This window comes from Ranitomeya imitator, chromosome 6, assembly GCF_032444005.1.
Source record: "Ranitomeya imitator isolate aRanImi1 chromosome 6, aRanImi1.pri, whole genome shotgun sequence".
Classification (NCBI taxonomy): domain Eukaryota; kingdom Metazoa; phylum Chordata; class Amphibia; order Anura; family Dendrobatidae; genus Ranitomeya; species Ranitomeya imitator.
The window spans coordinates 488292114-488310561 of NC_091287.1; the positions used below are offsets into that span (position 1 = coordinate 488292114).

Sequence of the window (18448 nt, forward strand, 5' to 3'; positions counted from 1 at the left end):
TTTGTTTTTTTACTTTTAGGATGGTAACCAGGGTAAACATTGGGTTACTAAGCGCGGCCCTGCGCTTAGTTACCCGATGTTTACCCTGGTTACCAGCGAAGACATCGCTGAATCGGTGTCACACACGCCGATCCAGCGATGTCTACGGGGAGTCCAGCGACCAAATAAAGTTCTGGACTTTCTTCCCCGACCAGCGACAGCATAGCAGGGGCCTGATCGCTGCTGCCTGTCACACTGGACGATATCGCTAGCGAGGACGCTGCAACGTCACGGATCGCTAGCGATATCGTCTAGTGTGACAGTACCTTAAGTGAATCACAAAGACGCTGCAACAGCACTCACCGATCCTGGAGTTAGACAGTCCTTTATTCAAGCATGTGAGAAAACATCTTCACAGCTCGGGGGGTGTGCAATAATGACAGGAGTGTGCAGGGGTCGACGATGGCCGTTTCACGCTGTGAATAGCCCTTCTACGGGTCCACCTGTTACATGCGTACCTGGGCAATATACTACGTGTCTGCTGTATACTACGTCGCTGTGCAATATACTATGTGGCTGGGCAATATTTTACGTGGCTGGGCAATATAGTGCGTGGCTGGGCAATATAGTACGTGACTGGGCAACATACTACGTGGACATGCACATTCTAGAATACCCGATGCGTTAGAATCGGGCCACCATCTAGTTGACCTATAACTTCCATAATCGTCTCCTTCATATATCTCTGAAATCTCCGATATTTTCCCACACAATCTCCAGTTCTCCTAACACCTCCTATCTTTTACACTGGTATGTTCCTTACCCTATTGCCTCCAAAACTCCCGAGTATTATTATTATAGCGCCATTTATTCCATGGCGCTTTACATGTGAGGAGGGGTATACATAAAAACAAGTACAATAGTCTTGAACAATACAAGTCACAACTGGTACAGGAGGAGAGAGGACCCTGCCCGCGATGGCTCACAATCTACAAGGTATCCCTCATCTGGAATTCTCCCCCAACATGTCCGATCGACCACTTTTAGAACTTGATATCTCTTCAAGGAGATGATTCAACCCCTTCTCATTATACAGCAGAGTGGAATCCATGGTGCTTTAAAAATAATTTATAATATAAGACCACATTGTGATTTTTGGGAATAACCATTTAAATGGAACCAGTAAGTTGTTTCACGGTTTCCAAACAGCAGGCAGCATGAATCAGCCTGGGTGCATTATTGCAGCCAGGTATGGTGTTCTTTGAAACTTCAAAAAATATAGCCTGAAGGTCCAGATGGGGGCTTCTAATAAAAGAAGAGACTAGTTTGGTGCTGACCCTGGCTGTCTTTCTGCTTTACTCCAGGTTCTTGACAAGTCTTATGTGGACAATCCAAGTCGCACCTTACTAAGTCTTAACTCTTCCTATGGCCATCCTGGCCTGGTCCTTGACTCCTTCCCAACCTTGGCTGTACCTAGTTCGTCATGGAAGGGAGTGACTTTCTGACCTTGGACATACTGGGTATATCTTGGCCAAGAGTCTCGGTGATCGCATTAAAGTGCCTGCTGTTTCTAAGAGCAGGGCACCCGGGCTCATTGTCACCGGGGTTTCCTCGCCCCCCGCAACTACAATAGTTGGCTGTTCAATTTTGAACATCCTGTCAGCCATTTCAATGTGTCCGGCAATAAAATTGCCTGAAACACTGCTGTACAGCCTGTGATTGGTGTGATCAGATGATGACGGTCACACCAGAGTGCACAGATGCCTTCTGACCCTACAATGACCGGTCTTAGTGCTGTGCTGAGCCTTGTGCCGCAGACTGTTTCCAAGCTTGTGCCATCACTGCTGGTGTTGCTGCTGCTGTTCCTGAAAGAAGACATTCCTAATTTCTCCTAACTCTTTTGCCTCCGAATGCTAATCAGTGACGCAAATTGCTGATCGACACACATGCTCGCTGTTTTACTAGGATTTTTTTTCTCTCCCCACCACCCCTTTACACCGCCTATATGTGCGTCCTGCAAGTGCCGAGCACCGATCAGTGACACAAGTCACTGATCTGCACTTGTGCTCCCTGTTTTACAGGACTTTTTCTCCTAAGGTGTAGTGCAAGAAGCTGGCCATGCACATCATACAGATGGCAATGTATAATGCTTTTGTGCGATCACGATATGCAGGTCAAACCTGCACGTGCCTTCAGTTCCAGGAGGTAGTGATCAAGGTCCTATTATTTTGCAGTCAGAAAGGTGCTGGCCCCAGTTTTTTCCAGATCTGAAGATGCCCGTATCATATCAGGGCAATATTTCCCTGCTGACGTCCCTAACACCTCCAAGAATGGAAGGTCGCAAAAAAGGTGCGGAGTGTGATACAGAAGGGGGATAAGAAAAAACACCAATGTAACACTTGCTCCCACCAAACAGGCCTGTGTATAAAAGAATACTTCAAACTGTTACATCCATGGACTACTAAATGTATTTCTGAGTATATGCCAACCTAATGCACTCCACTACTAACATAAGCCAACCTGATGCCCACAACACATGCCAACCTGACGTACACTACACAACTCATGCAAGCCAACCTGAGCACTCTGCAGAATTTATGTATGCCACATAAAATTCACATACCAGGAAAACACTAGATCAATGCCAATATCGGGTCACTAGTGGGGGGTTTCTACTCTTTGGGCACATCAGGGGCTCTCCAAACATGACATGACTCTGGAAAGAGTGAAGAGTCACCATGAGTCTGAGGATCTTTGGGTGTAGCTGGATCGAGCTGCTTGGAGGAAATCGTCAAGGAATTAAAGCTCGTGTGAGATAATTTGCATATTCCTGGTACATTCTGGGAAGAGTCCCAGCGATCGAGCTGATTGGAGGAAATCATCAAACCGCGCGTCGATATCTTTACGACGATTGCACAGAAATTTGTTTTGTTCAATATGGAGAAGATTACCCATATGGTGTGCTGCAATGTGTACTATATGTTTACAGATTTGCCAGAGGAAAATAAACTTTACATGCTAGAAATGCAAACTTGTAACTCTGTTAGGGGAAAAGGTGCAAAGTCTTCAGGAGAAAATTGGAAGCACGTGACCCAAAGAAGCAGGAGGATGAGAAGGCAGTTTTCATCCATATCGCTGAAGAACCAATACCAGGCTCTCATGCAGGACATCTATGCAAAATGTACATCAAAAAAGTGCTTTGCCCCAAAGAACACCCCAGTAAGAAGTCAGAAGCCTCTTGAAGGGAGAAAAAGTAGGCATTAGACCTACCGGTAATAGGTTTTCCTATGATCCTGCCCATAATCTATCTGATTTATTGGTACATAATAGACTATCATCTAAAAGTACTTGGCTAACTTGTAATACACCAGCCGGTAACCATAAATGCGGAAATTGTAGGTTCTGCCACCTCCACATAATAAAAAATCCTTTACAAATAGGCTCTATCACTCATGTGGTAAAAGATTTTATTTTTTGTAAGAGTAAATTTGTTATCTATGTTTTATTCTGTCCTTGCCGATATTTTTATATCGGAAAAACAATAAGACCCCTGATCATGAGATTCAGGGTATGTGCACATGTCAGGTTTTTTTCCTGACAAAATCCGGAGATTTCTGGCAGAAATTCGCGTTTTTTTCCGCGCGGATTTATCGCGGTTTTTTTGCGTTTTTTTTTTTTTCCCCTGAAAGTCATTTTGGCAAAGAATTCCGCAAAAAATCCACAAAAAGAATGAGCATGTTCATTTTTTTTGCGGAATGCTTTTTTTTTTGCGGTAAAAAACGCATCCATCTGAACAAAAAAATCCGGAATGCATTCTAAATGATAGGATGCATATTTTTAGCGTTTTTGATGCGGAATTATAGCGTTTTTATAGCGAAATTCCGCAAAAAAAACGCTAAAAATCCGGACGTGTGCACATACCCTTAAGGAGCACTATAACTCAATTACAACGGGTAAAGGCTGTCTAAGACTTATTCAGCATATGAGAGAAAAACATGATGCTAATCCTGATCTTCTTAATTTTGCGGGCATAGAAACAGTTAAATTTCCTCCACAGGGAGGTGATCAAAATAGAATTTTAGTACAAAAAGAAGCCAAATGGATTCTAAATGCAAAGGCACAGGGACCAATCGGATTAAACGATAGGCTCGACATGTCTGTATTTCTCTAGAATATTAAAGGTTTTTTTGCGCTGTTATAAGTGAGGTTCTTGTAAGGTAATACTGTAAGTAAAGTGACATTTACTGTCGTACAGTTAATTTAATTGCAAAATGTAGAATCCTTTAGAATTGCATGTTTTGTATGTAGATTATTTTAATATTTCACAGTTCACGCATTTTTCACGCTGTTGAATTTGTTATTTCCACGTTTCTAATAATACATACACGCCAGAGATCCTTTATAAGGAAATGAGTTGTTGTAATCTACCACCTGGACTCGTCGAAGCACTTAGTCTGCGAAACGGCCGTCGTCCAAGCTCCAATACCGCACCCTCCTGCTTACCTGATGTCCCGACGGATGTATTTCATTCATTTTCTCCATTAAAGTTCACGTTTTCCACTGCTTAATTGGGGTGAGTGCCGCATATTTTCTTTTCTTTTGTCCACATAAAATAACTCTGGTGAGAATTGTGAAATTTGACCAGGTCATGAAGGTGAAAACAAGCTCGGGGGTGAAGAGGTTAAGATCTATGGGCCGGACATAGACCTCCCCGAGATGGAGTCTCCAGAGCTTATGTTAAATAAGGCTACTTTCACCCGATGGGCCGACGTATCCTGTGCCAACGCAGCACAACAGGGGCAGCGGATGCATTATTACAACGCATCTGCTGCCCCATTGTGAGTTGCGGGAAGAGGGGGTGGAGATCCAGCCACGCATGCGCGGTCGGAAATGGCAGACAACGCATCAAAAAAACGTTACAAGCAACGTTTTTTGGTGCCGACGGTCCACCACAGCACGACTGTTGCGACGTGTGGCAATGCGTCGCTAATACAAGCCTACAGAGAAAAAACACATCCTGCAAACAACTTTGCAGGATGCGTTTTTTTCTGCAAAACGACGCATTGCGATGTGCGTCGTACGACGCTAGTGTAAAAGTAGCCTTAGAGGCAATTCCACTGTGAGACATGTAACGAACAGAGAACAGTAGAACTTATGCTAACTGTCTCCTTACAAACACATGAGCAGCTGCAGCTCACAGCTCTGCTGTATTGCAACAATATTGCACTCCTGTCTGCCTGTGAGATGGCACTGAAGCTGAGAGGAATATGCAGATGTGTCAGTTATAGTCACACACAGCTCTGCAGCGAGATCAGGAGTGCCGCCCTTTAAACTAAGCTCTGGAGGAACATTCGCAGGTTGATCGTTGTCTAACCCATATCCAAAACAGCTAATTTTCAGCATAGGATTGACGACCCTACTGACAGATTACCTTTAAAATACTTACCTTCTATTTCCAGTGCTGCTCCAGTTCTCTCCTGCATCATGTGACCTCAACTGTGACCAGCCTGCTCAATTAGCATCTTCTGTGTTAACCGGAAAACTTTTAACCCATTATCTGTCCTTTTTTTGGGACGCCTAATATTTTGCTTCTAGCAACTAAGATTTTATAATTAGGTCCAATTTTTTGTGTTGTGTTTGTAAAATGAATGTTTTCAAAATAGGAAATCATGTCATTTTTTAATTGAATATTGGGACGCCCTTTTCTGAAAAGTCCGTAAAATGAAAATTTCTAATTTGGCAAGTAATGGGTTAAGAAAGCTTTATACAGGGCTGCTTCAAGCAGAACTATAAATAGAGCAGAGGTGCACGTGTTGAGCTCTGCTCTATTCTGATGGTGGTCTCCAGCGCACCATTCTCAAGATCGTTAGGGGTCCAAGCAGTCAGAAAGTTCTCTCATCACATGGATAGGGATCACTTCCATGCTTGGTACAATCCCTTTAAATAAATAGAATGATTTATGGATGGGTGAAGAGAATCCTAACTGAGCATACTGCTAACATGGCCTGCTGGTTGCAATACAATGTCTGTTGCATAAGTACTACTTGCCAAAACCATATAGACTGCGAGCAATGTGAGGTATCAGGTTACCCTTCCTCTAATATTCTATGAAGAGGGGTGCAACTGAGAAAAAAAATAAAAATAAAAGGCAGTGAGAAAGTCAGAGGCATACTCACAGGTATTGGACTGAAATTTCAAGTCTTTTACCTCTCTTCAGAGCTGAACTCACATCTACACAGCTCAGTTCTGCTGTGTAATTTCTTCCAGGCTGCTGAATACCTGTGTGTTGTGAGAATACAAATTCACTGGCACTATTTAATACTGCCATACAATCTCCAGGTTCAGAGATAAATGGGTGGCACTCTGTGACCAATAAAAATTCTTCGAAGTGTGTCCCTGTGTGGACGACGACCCTTTCGCATACAACTGGATCCGTTGAATAGGTTGTAAGCAAAACGTCCATTGTCCACTCAGTGCCCTGCTTCCCTGCATCCATGTTATAAAACTAGCATAAATAAAGAAGAGTTTTTACCGGACACAGAGTACCAATCCATTCATCTCTGAACCTGGAGATACCTCTGTATTGGAATAGAAAAACATCATGGCAGCTCGTCTCCTTCCACAAGCTCAGAATACTGTGTAATAAAAGCGAGTCTGCAGAGGGTTAAACTGGTGAAAATTTAGGATTGAAGTCATAAAAACGAGAAATCACATTATTACTTATGTACACAAAACCTTATTCTGAAAGTTTATTTGAATGTATAGTTCCCAATTAAGTTATGTATCAAACCAGCTATATGAATGCTCAGTCACAGATATTCTACGTTTTTATCAGTATGTTAAAATACCTGGCAAGTGAAGGGAATTAGGTTAAGGCTATAGGTTGTGTGTGATGCTGAGAATCAGTAAGTTTTTTGTGGCATGACTTCTCGGAGAATTGCAGTGGTCCTGTTGCCCCAGTCCAAGAGTGCTCATAGTCAGCAACCATCTCTCCAAAGACACCTCACCCTATTGTAGAGAACGGTGTGCTTGTTTTTTTTTCTGTATGGAGAGTGGATGGAGGAAGCCCATTCCAGACATATTTCCTCCAGACACCTCTGGCAGCATCTTCTTCCCAACAGAAGAAAAACTGTGTGCTAAATTTCCACATGGCAGATTGTGCTCACCCCTAAAATCATCTGAAGAGTTGCGATGCCCACTGTACACATATTAGGAGGTCAAGTGATACCAACTAAATTGGCAGATTCTGACAACTTTCCTCTGTGCGAAGCAACTTAAATTGGTAATCCTTCAACAACCGCAACTGTCAAGTAGCAGGATTAACAAAGTAGCAAGTGACCAGAGTGCTTGAAGTTAATGTGCAAGACCGTTAGAGGCAGAAAAACGGGAAAGCAGAAGGATCTCCGCGACTCTGAAGGGACGCATTGTAAAAGCTAGATGACTGTCAAATTACCTCCAAACCACCAAATCTTGTGATGTGTTCCTGATATGCAGTGATTACCACCAACCAAAAGTTGTCCAAGAATGAACCCACCCATAGGGTCATTTGTGCCCAAAGCTCACTGATGTGCATAGGAGCACAAGGTTATGTTGTCTGGTCCGATCCCACAGAAGAGCAACAGTAGCACAATATGCTGAAAAAGTTAATGCTGGCGACGAATGAAAGATTCCAAAACACAGAATGTTGGGTATTGGGGTGTGTAGTTACAGGTCAACCAAATGCCCATGCAGACCATTGTCCACACACACAAAAAAAAGTGCCTACGGTGTGCAGATGAGACTAAAGACCCAATCAAGCCTGGATAATAAATCACATACAGAAGAAGTGTGACGCTCTGGAAGATTTATTGAGTAAGCCCAAGTCCTGGCATTCATGGGGATGTCAATTTCACACCGTACTACCTACACACAGCTGCACACCTAATAAAACCCTTAATGGAAGCGGCTTTTCCTAATGATAGTGGTCTTTTTTAGCAGGATAATACTCCTTGCAAGACTACAAATGTTCACGAATGTCTTAAGTCATATGTCAAAGAGTAAGATTTTTTGACTACCTCCAGGATCCCAAGATGTTAATCTAACCAGGCAGCTGTAGGATGTGCTGCAGAAACAAAACAATGGGAATCCTACTTCAAAAAGTGCATGAATTAAAGGATCTGCCAACTCCTTGGTAGTTGAGATTACAGTGCATCTTCAGAAGTCTTGCAGAGCCCATGCCACAATGGCTCAGATATTATCTTTTGGCAAAAGGGGAACCTATACCAGCATTTTATTTGTGAGACATCAAGACATTCCTAAACTTGTGGCACAAAAAAATTATGCAGAGACTAGCCTTCTGGATGGCAAGTTTTTGCCAAATTGCTACCAAATGATTACATTCTGGTAGATATTTTTTTTTTTGCTTTATAGGACACATCCCACATTACAATGTTTACCATAATTTTTGTCATCCCAAAACCGGTATCTGGATTCAATTCCCACTTTCTCCATCGGTAAACCATATTTCAGCAATATATTTACTTTGGATTGCAAAAATATTGATCCAAAATGAGTTGCAGTTTTATGTCCATGTTGCATTCAGGTCCTCGTTCATCTTCATCTGCCTATTTTGCGTCCAGTGTCAGGTTCGGTTTTGTTAAACCAACTGCATCTTTGTAAGGAAAGTGATGGGAAACGTAAACACTATTTTTGGATTATTCTGTGGACATCCACCATAGCGCCATTTGATTAACCCAAATACATGTATTTGTACATCCAGCATTCGTTGGAAGCATTTTCATGGAGAGGCCTAAACTACCATCCACCTTACATTAAACTGGAGTAAATCTTATGTTCTTCCTTCAAGCTTTGTTTCTTTCTAATCTTTATATCCCCCAGTCTACTTTTCACAGACATACCTAACCAAACCTGCCTTTACGCATTTAAGACAAGTGCAACATCCTGATCCAGAGTTGGACAAATAATCCAAACTTCACTTTTGCTCATTTTGTACAATAAGTTTTACTTAAATAGGATTAAGATAGTTCTTGATTCTGTGACCCCCCCCCCCCCTCCCCAAATGACAACTTCCTTATTCTTAGAAAAAAGGGGTAGAGAGATTTAGTGAACTGCTTACTCCAGGGTGGCAATTAACTTAATGGATATGGTTGCAACAATGACATCTTTAACCAAATGAAATGAAAAAACGAATTTGGTAAGGGAGAGCCACAGTCTTTGTAACTTCCTGAGGAATCGTGACCTACATCCAAAATGAGCCACAACATTTAACAAAAATTCAGACCACTATCAAACCAAAACCTACATGTCAAAAGTTTCTCTCCTGCGCCAGCTGTCATTTTCATTATTTATAGCCTGACATCCTCGTTGATCAGAAAAGTTGGCTTGTGCTTCATCTGTAAAACATATCCCGGGCTTTGCCACTCCAATGTTTATAGAGACAAACTGCAGATAAGTCACACGGTTTTAGCCAAATTCTTAGGTCTCCAATATCATAAGTTGCTAGATTCCACACCGCATGAAGTTTCCATATTCCAAATCCTGCAGTTAAACAATGTAGAACCACAATGAACCGATTGAAACCAAAAACTGGTAAAGTGTTAAATATAACAACGGATTAGCAAACAACAAACACTATACACAAGGAAAAAATAGCCCTGTCATCAATTTGCAATTTTCCAAAATAAACCAGGGTAACAATAACACAAAGTACACAAGCAATCCAAAATAGTTAGAATAGATTAAACGCAAGGTTTCCAGGACCTAATATGCCTTAAACAATACCAAGTACAGTTCAGTGACTACCCAACTCCTAGCCAAGCCATGTGCGTTTCCGAACCATATCACAAGCTTCATAGCACAATTCGCATACACATCAGAAAATGTTTGCGATAACTGACCAATTCCAAAACTTGCAACTAATTTTTGGGTAACAAAAAACAAACAAAAAAATTCTTAGTCTCAGATCATTTATATATTAAAAAGAAAATTATAGTCATCTTCAGTCTAAGCCAAGTCCCAACTTAACATTATTTTTGCATACAAAAGGTGATGTACTTGCTTTTTGTCAAATAAGTTTGAAGACTTGCTTGGTTACAGGACAACATTTTAATCAAAATGAACCATATAGCACAATAGTAACTGATGCGAAAACGTGGAATGTGTTCAATAACAAAAATTAGATTTACGTCTTCTTGAGACCAAATGTTTGAAACTAAAAAAAAAAATCCAACTACTGTTAAACTTCAAACATTTGAGACAGTGGTTAAAAGCTAAAACCAAGTCCATCCAGTCCTTTCAAATCCTAGTGAGAGACAAAAGAATATTCCGTGATCCAATGGGTCTGTCACTTAACTCCTTCACGGCAGTGAGTGCTTCTTCATAGCTGGGGGAGCAGACTGTAGCGTGCCCTGTGGACATTCCTTTTCTATTAAATTTTACATCAATAGAATCTGGAATGATGTTATAGCCATAGAAAAAATTTAAAATTTCTTCATTGGTTATAGTGTAAGGTAGGTTTCTCATACGTATTATTGCTCCTGATGACCCGCCATCAAAGTTTCGGGGAGGAGATGAAAAAGAATTTTCGTAATCATTGTAATCTGGATTTCCACTGTCAAACCTGTCAAAAGACTCATCTCTACCACCCAGCTCCATTGCATAAGAACCTTGCCTTTCTGGAGGACTTCTGAACTCCCTACGGTCTGGAGGACTTCTGAACTCCCTACGGTCATAGTTCGGCCCCATGTAAGAGTTTTCATGGGCTTGTGGTAGTGGAACATTTATGTACTCATCTTTATACCCTTGAGGATGTGTCACTGGAGCATTATTGAAAGCACCAAACTCTTTCGCCTGTTCATCAGAAATACGAGTCAAAAACACTTCTGTTCCCAAAAAATGTTGACGATTCAATACTCCAGTACGCATAGCCTGTTCTTCGGATTGAAACCTAACCAAAGCTTCTCCCAATCCAACTCCTTTATTGTCAAAAAGCAAGAAGATATTATCTTCATGCACAAGAAATCCATCAAAGAATTTTTGCACTTCAACTTTACTCACGTCGAAAGGAAAATTCCTTAAGTATACACATCTCTTTAGATTAGATGATTCTCCTCTTGGATATTCCTCATACATGTCACGTTGCTGTGGATATTCCTCATACATGTCACGTCGCTGTGGATGGTTCTGATGTGGGTTGCGTTGCTGTGGATGGTTCTCATACGGGTTGCGTTGCCGTGGATGGTTCACATACGGGTTGCGTTGCTGTGGATGTTCCTCAAACGGGTTGCGTTGCTGTGGATGTTCCTCAAACGGGTTGCGTTGCGGTGGATGTTCCTCAAACGGGTTGCGTTGCGGTGGATGTTCCTCATAAGGGTTGCGTTGCGGTGGATGTTCCTCATACATGTCGCGTTGCGGTGGATGTTCCTCATACATGTCGCGTTGCGGTGGATGTTCCTCATACATGTCGCGTTGCTGTGGATGTTCCTCATACATGTCGCGTTGCTTAGGCAGGGTTTGTGTTTCATAAGATTCTATTAACTCCAACATCACCTTCCTAGCAATAGGGAAAATGAACACCTGCCGACCCTTTAATTCCTTTTTGCTTAAAGCAAGACATTTCTCGTATTGCCTCTCACTTTTCAACATGACGAAGCCTTCTCTTGTCCGATTGTTAGACTTATCAAGCAGGAATTTAATCTGAGAATCTGTTATATCCGGTGCGGAAAAGAAATGCCTAATATCTTGCTTTACTACTATATATGGTAAGTTTTTCAGATGCACATAAAACTGTTGATTTTGTGGCGACCTAGATCTTGCTCGGCTCTTTGGTTTGCAGTGTAGTTCATCACCTTTGTTTAAGGCCTCCAACCACTTGTCTTCTGTCGATTTCGCTATCGATATAAACCTATGACGAATGTATTCATTGTTAAATTTCATAGCTCCATCAGCATCTGTTGCACTTGCAAACTTCACAAAGGCAATTCCTGTCTTAAGACCGTTTTCACGCAGTTGAAAAATAACTTGAGTAATATCTAGGCCTTTAAAAAACTGAATCATATCTTCCATTGTTACGTTGAATGGCAGCCCATAACAAGACACATAGACATCCTTAGAATATGCATCCTTTTTGTCACACTTCTGTACATATGATTCGTTATGTTTTGACACACTGCTTTGATTTCCTCCTTTCTTCGCCATTTCCAATCGGCTCGTATCACCAGGTGGTACAGCTGGATGCTTTGGATTTTTGTTAGCTTTACGGCTCATTTCCAGAGTACTCTGCATTTCTGTCTTGCTGCTAAGCACGAGAGTCACATGCAAGTTCTTAATGACACCGCCAGTTCGACTCATGGCTCGCCTGGCATCTTCATCCGTTGCAAATATGATAAATGCCTCACCAAGTTTTCCACCAATAATATGCACTCCTCCATCAGGAATTTTCAAACCAGAAAAAAAATGACGAATGTCAACAGTGCCAGCAGACACAGGGAGCCCCTGTAAGCGGATCACTACAGCCATTTTTATGGGTCTGCAAGATTGTCACCTGAAAACAAAAGCGCACAACAAAAATGGTCAATATATTGTAAAGTAAAACATATGCACATATAACAAAGCATCTGATCTGTGCTTTCTATAGAAATAGTTATCACGCCTATACAAGAACTGCACAAAAAAATAAATAAATAAAAAGATGTACGCATAGGCAGGATAACTACATTCAAAAGTACTGCACACAACCCAATTACATAAACATTACATAGGGGAGGATGTTACGGCTTCTAACGGGAAATGGGTTAGCAGTGTTTAAGGGAAACTGTCAGCAGGATTGTGCCGAGTAACCTACAGATAGTGTCAGATTGGCGCCATTACACTGATTAAATTTATACCTGGGTTGATGAAATCCGTCTTGTGGTGGTTGTTTAATCTTTGTTTTTTTGTTAATGAGATTCTCGTGCTCCGAGGGGGGGGGGGGGTGGCGTTGGGGGTTTTGGAGGGGTGCATTACGTGGTGCTCTGCTTACATATTCATCTATATGGCTTATGACAGGTCACTTGTTCCCCTCAGTGGCCTGCCAATATTTTGCATATTTAATATAATAGGTTTTGAAGAAAAAAAAAAAAAAAAAGTTTCACATTCGGTAGGCAGGCGCATGTGCAGTAGCATGATCACATGTATAATGAACAAGTAATAATTGTATTTGGTGATATACATGTATTCAGAAAAATAAACTATTTCTCAATGGTGTCGTCTGCTCAGTAGAATCTATGTGATCGCCAATAGATGCTACTGTGCAGGCGGCGCCATTTTGGTGGAGACAATATTCTTTCCTCTAGTAGAATGGCGCTAGAGGAATTTTGCTTGAGGGAAAAAAAAAAATATTGTCTCCACCAAGATGGTGCCACCTGCACAGTAGCATCTATCAGCGATCCGATGGCTGCTACTGCGCTGGCGCAGCCGGTCCCATTTTGAGAGAGAATTTCTCTTTCTGAATACATGTATATCACCAAATAAAATAATTACATAGATATTTTGAGGAAAAACAAAAAAATTCACATTCAGCAGGCAGGCGCATGAGCTGTAGCACAATTGCATCTATAATGTCCATTTAATTATTTTATTTGGTGATATACAGCGGGTACGGAAAGTATTCAGACCCATTTACATTTTTCATTGCAGCCAGTTAGTACATTCAAAAAAGTTCATTTTTTCTCTCATTAATGTACACTCTGTACCACATCTTGACAGAATAAAAATAGAAATTTTTGCAAATTGATTATAAAAAGAAAAACTGAAATATCACATGGTCATAAGTATTCAGACCCTTTGCTCAGTATTGAGTAGAAGCACCTTTTGAGCTAGTACAGCCATGAGTCTTCTTGGGAATGATGCAACCAGTTTTTCGGATTTGGGGATCCTCTGCCATTCTTCCTCGCAAGAATGGTCACAGAGTTGTTCTGAAGTCACTCCTTTGTTATTTTAGCTGTGTGCTTAGGGTTATTGTCTTGTTAGAAGGGGAACCTTTGGCCAAGTCTGAGGTCCAAAGCACTCTAGAAGAGGTTTTCATCCAGGATATCTCTGTACTTTGTAGATTGTGAGCCCTCGCAGGCAGGGTCCTCTCCTCCTGTACCAGTTATGACTTGTATTGTTTAAGATTATTGTACTTTTTATTATGTGTACCCCTCCTCACATGTAATGCGCCATGGAATAAATGGCGCTATAATAATAAAAATACTTGGCCGCATTCATGTTTCCTTCAATGGCAACCAGTCGTCCTGTCCCTGCAGCTAAAAACACCCCTATAGCATGATGCTGCCACGTTTTACTGTTGGGATTGTATTGGGCAGGTGATGAGCAGTGCCTTGTTTTCTCCAAACATACCGCTTAGAATTTTCACCAAAAAGGTCCACGTGTGTTTTTTAGCACACTCCACGTGGGCTTTCACATGTCTTGCAATGAGGAGAGGCTTCCTTCGGGCCACTCTGCCATAAAGGCCCGACTGGTGGAGGGCTGCAGTGATGGGAGAAAGTTCCACAAAGTCAACTATCTCCCTACTGCATCTCTAGAGCTCAGACACAGTGATCTTGGGGTTCTTCTTCACAACCCTCACCAAGCCTCTTCTCCCACGATTGCTCAGTTTGGCTGGACAGCCAGGTCTAGGAAGACTTCTCGTGGTCCCAAACCTCTTCCTTTTAAGGCTAGGTTCACATTGTGTTAATGGGTTAACGCTAATGGACTGCGTTGCACGGCGAAAATGTCGCAATTAACGCCGTGCAACGGGTCCGTTAGCGCACCCATTGACAGCAATGTGATTTTGTGCTGTAGCGCATCGCTAGCGCATGTCGTTTTCGGCAAGCGCTAGCGATGTGCCGTTCTTTTGTGACGGACCTCGGACGCTGCTTGCAGCGTCTGAGGTGCGTCCGAGGTCCGTCCCACGCTAGCGTAGATCGGGGATCTGCGCTAGCGGGGACGCCAAACGCGGACCATAAACAAACATTGCGTTAGCGCTACGCGCTTAACGGATTGCCCTAACGCAATGTGAACCTAGCCTAAGGATTATGGAGGCCACTGTGCTCTTAGGAACCTTGAGTACTGTAGAAATTCTGTTGTAACCTTGGCCAGATATATGCCTTGCCACAATTCTGTCTCTGAGCTCCTTAGCCAGTTCCTTTGACCTCATGATCCTCATTTGGTCTGACATGCACTGTGAGGTCTTTTATAGACAGGTATGTGCCTTTCCAAATCACGTTTTATCAGTTTAATTAAATATAGCTGGACTCCAATGAAGGAGCAGAACCATCTCAAGGAGGATCACAAGGAAATGGACAGCATGTGACTTAAATATGAGCGTCTGAGCAAAGGGTCTGAATACTTATGACCATGTGATATTTCAGTTTTTCTTTTTTTAATAAAATATGCAAAAATTTCTACATTTGTTTTTTTCCCAGTCAAGATGGGGTGCAGAGTGTACATTAATGAGGAAAAAAAATGAACTTTTTTGAATTTACCAAATGGCTGCAATGAAAGAGTGAAAAATTTAAAGGGGTCTGAATATTTTCCGTACCCACTGTAAGTTTATCCAGAGCAAAAAAAAAAAACCCTCTCAAAATGGCGCAGGCCGTGCCTGCGCATTAGCATTTATAGGCGATCCAATAGATGCTACTGCGCCGGCGCCATTTTGCTAGAGAAAAAAAAAAAGTCTCCGACAAGATGGCGCCAGCGGTGACTGAGCACATCTATTGGATCGCCTATAGATGCTACTGCATAGGTGCGTCCGGTGCCATTTTGAGAGATTTTTTCCACTGAATAAATTTATACTAAATAATTAAATGGACATTATAGAGGCAATCATGATACAGCGCAGGTGCTGTTGCCTGCCTGCTAAATTTTATTTATTTTTTTCAAAACATTATATTCAGTATGTAAAATGGAGGCAGGTCACTGACGTATCAGTGACCTGTCATAAACCATCAGTATGAATATCTAAGTAGCGCACCACATGAAGCCCCACGCAGGTCGCCAGAGCACGAGAATCCCAACAACAGAAAATAAAAGACTAACCCCTTTCTAGTACATCTGATGGCATATCCCCTGCTTTCATGCGGGCTTCGGCGGTGAGCCCGCATCAAAGCCGGGGCACGTCAGCTGTTTTGAACGCTAACAGCGGTATTTAACAAGTGCTTCCGCCATCGGGCCGGAAATGTGCGCACCGCTAACCCCCGTCACGTGATCTGATCAGGGATCATCGGTGAGTTGGCATAACAACCAGAGGTCTCATGAAGACCTCTATGGTTGTTGATGCCAGATTGCTGTGAACACCACTCTGTGGTCGGCGCTCATAGCAATGCAGCAATTCCACTACATAGGAGCAATCTGAGCATCACTCCTATGTAGCAGAGCTGATCAGGCTATGCCAGCTTCTAGCCTTCCATTAAGGCTATTGAAGCATGGCAAGAGTAAAAAAAAAAAAAAAGTTGAAAAAAAATATAAAAGTTTAACTCGCTTCCCTTTCAAAATAAAAACAAAAAAATTTCAAACCTACACATTTGGTATCGCCGAGTTCAGAATCGCCTGACCTATCAATTAACCTGATCGCTAAACCATAGCGAGCGAGAACAACATTTATAAACGCCAGAATTACTTTTTTTGGTTGCAGCGACATTGCATTAAAATGCAATAAAGGCGATCAAAAGATCATATCTGCACCAAAATGGTATCATTAAAAATGTCAGCTCAGCACGCAAAGAAATAAGCCCTCACCCGACCCAAGATCCGGAAAAATGGAGATGCTACGGGTCTCGGAAAATTGTACAATTTTTTTTCTCTTAGCAAGGTTTGGAATTTTTTTTTCACCATTTAAATAAAAAGAAAAATAGCCTAGACATGTTTGGTGTCTATGCACTCGTAATGACCTGGAGAATCATAATGGCAGGTCAGTTTTAGCATTTGGTGAACCTAGCAAAAAGGGCAAACAAAAAAACAAGTGTGGGATTGCACTTTTTTTTTGCAATTTCACCGCACTTGGAATCCACCCCCCCCCCCCCCCCCATTTTCTAGTACATGACATGGTAAAACCAAAAGGTGTCGTTCAAAAGTACAACTCGTCCCGCAAAAAATGAGCCCTCACATGGCCATATTGACTGAAAAATACAAAAGTTATGGCTCTGGGAAGAAGGGGAGCAAAAAACAAAAATGCAAAACCGAAAAACTCCAGGGGTGAAGGAGTTTAACAACAACCACAAGATGGGATTTCATCCGCCCCTTGGTATCATCAGTATAACAGCACCAACCTGACACTGTAGGTTACTCTGCACAATTCTGCTATCAGTTTCCCTTTAAGGCTTCATGCTTGCCAGAGGAGCAGCTAGATCAGTTACACAGGCCGACTTGGGACACTAAGCAACCGCCAATCAGATGCTCGATTGCCATTTGCGATTGTGTAATGGCCTATTTACAAAGGCCGACCAAGTTTCAGATGCGCGCTGAAGGATCTGCAATAGATCAGTGCACAAAAGTGTCACTCAACAGCGAGATTCCTATTTACACACTACGACGCACTGCAGAGAACAATCTAAGATCATTTCACCAGACAAACGTGTTTTGCTTTTCCATGTGGTTATTAGTGAACTAGTGAAGAGAATTATTGTAAAAAAAAAAAAAAAAGTGTTCCTAGGAATGATTGTTCTGGATAATTTTGCAATGTAAGTGCACAGTAAAGGGACTGACAGCACGTAATGACTTTTCACACTAATCCTGCCGCTCGCGGCGGGGCAAATCACAAATACACAGTTACCCATCTGCTTGGTTTCCATCTAGCTCCTCCTCTATGAAGCCAGAGCTGTCAATCAAATGGTGGAGGGGAAGGGAGACATAAGACGGAAACCAAGCAGGTGGGAACATATATTTAAATGATTGGCATCGCCAAAAAGCACGGAGTCAGTACTTGGTTTGAACAGTCGTTCTGTGCCGACAGTCACTTTAGGATCTCAGCCTTCAAGTTATAAGTCTCCCAGTCTACTTACCAGTTTAATGCCCGAGGCTCTAGGAATTTAGCTGCAAAAATAAAGCAAAATGTAAACATAACATTTTTAGGTCATTGAGAAAAACAAACAATTACACTTCAAGGCGATTTAAGGCTATGTGCACACGTTCAGGATTTCTCGCAGAAAATGCCTGAGAAAAAACGGACATTTTCTGCAAGAAATCCGCAAACAAAAACCGCATGCGTTTTTGACGCAGTTCTTTCCTGACACTTCCCAATGCATTTTGTAGTTGGAAATCCGCAAAAAAAAAAAAACCCCCGCAAAATTAATGAACATGCTGCGGTTTTTACAGCGATGCGTTTTTTTCGCGGAAAAAAACGCATCATGTGCACAAAACATGCGGAATTCATTCTAAATGATGGGATGCTTATTGTATGCGGGGTTTTTTTTTTGCGGTTTTATAGCGTTTTTATCGGGTGTTTATGAAGTCA

At 41.9% G+C, this 18448-nt stretch overlaps 1 protein-coding gene across 3 annotated transcripts in view; it reads right to left on the reverse strand.

The window, feature by feature from the left end:
• Positions 1-80: 80 nt before the first annotated feature.
• Positions 81-18448, reverse strand: part of LOC138642972 (RNA-binding protein 12B-B-like) — a 37661-nt gene continuing 19293 nt past the window's right edge. Inside the window, exons 2-4 of one of the 3 annotated variants that reach the window (XR_011314120.1) lie at positions 17997-18027; positions 6156-6258; positions 81-4597 (exon numbers count right to left, since the gene is read on the reverse strand). Coding sequence is in view for 2 of the 3 variants with exons in the window: in XM_069731621.1 (XP_069587722.1) it covers positions 10273-12495 (2223 nt within the window). In the remaining variant the exon portion in view is untranslated. Of the gene's footprint in view, positions 4598-6155; positions 6259-10064; positions 12521-17996; positions 18028-18448 lie in introns of those variants that run through there. The other 2 variants (XM_069731621.1, XM_069731622.1) reach the window with 2 other exon arrangements.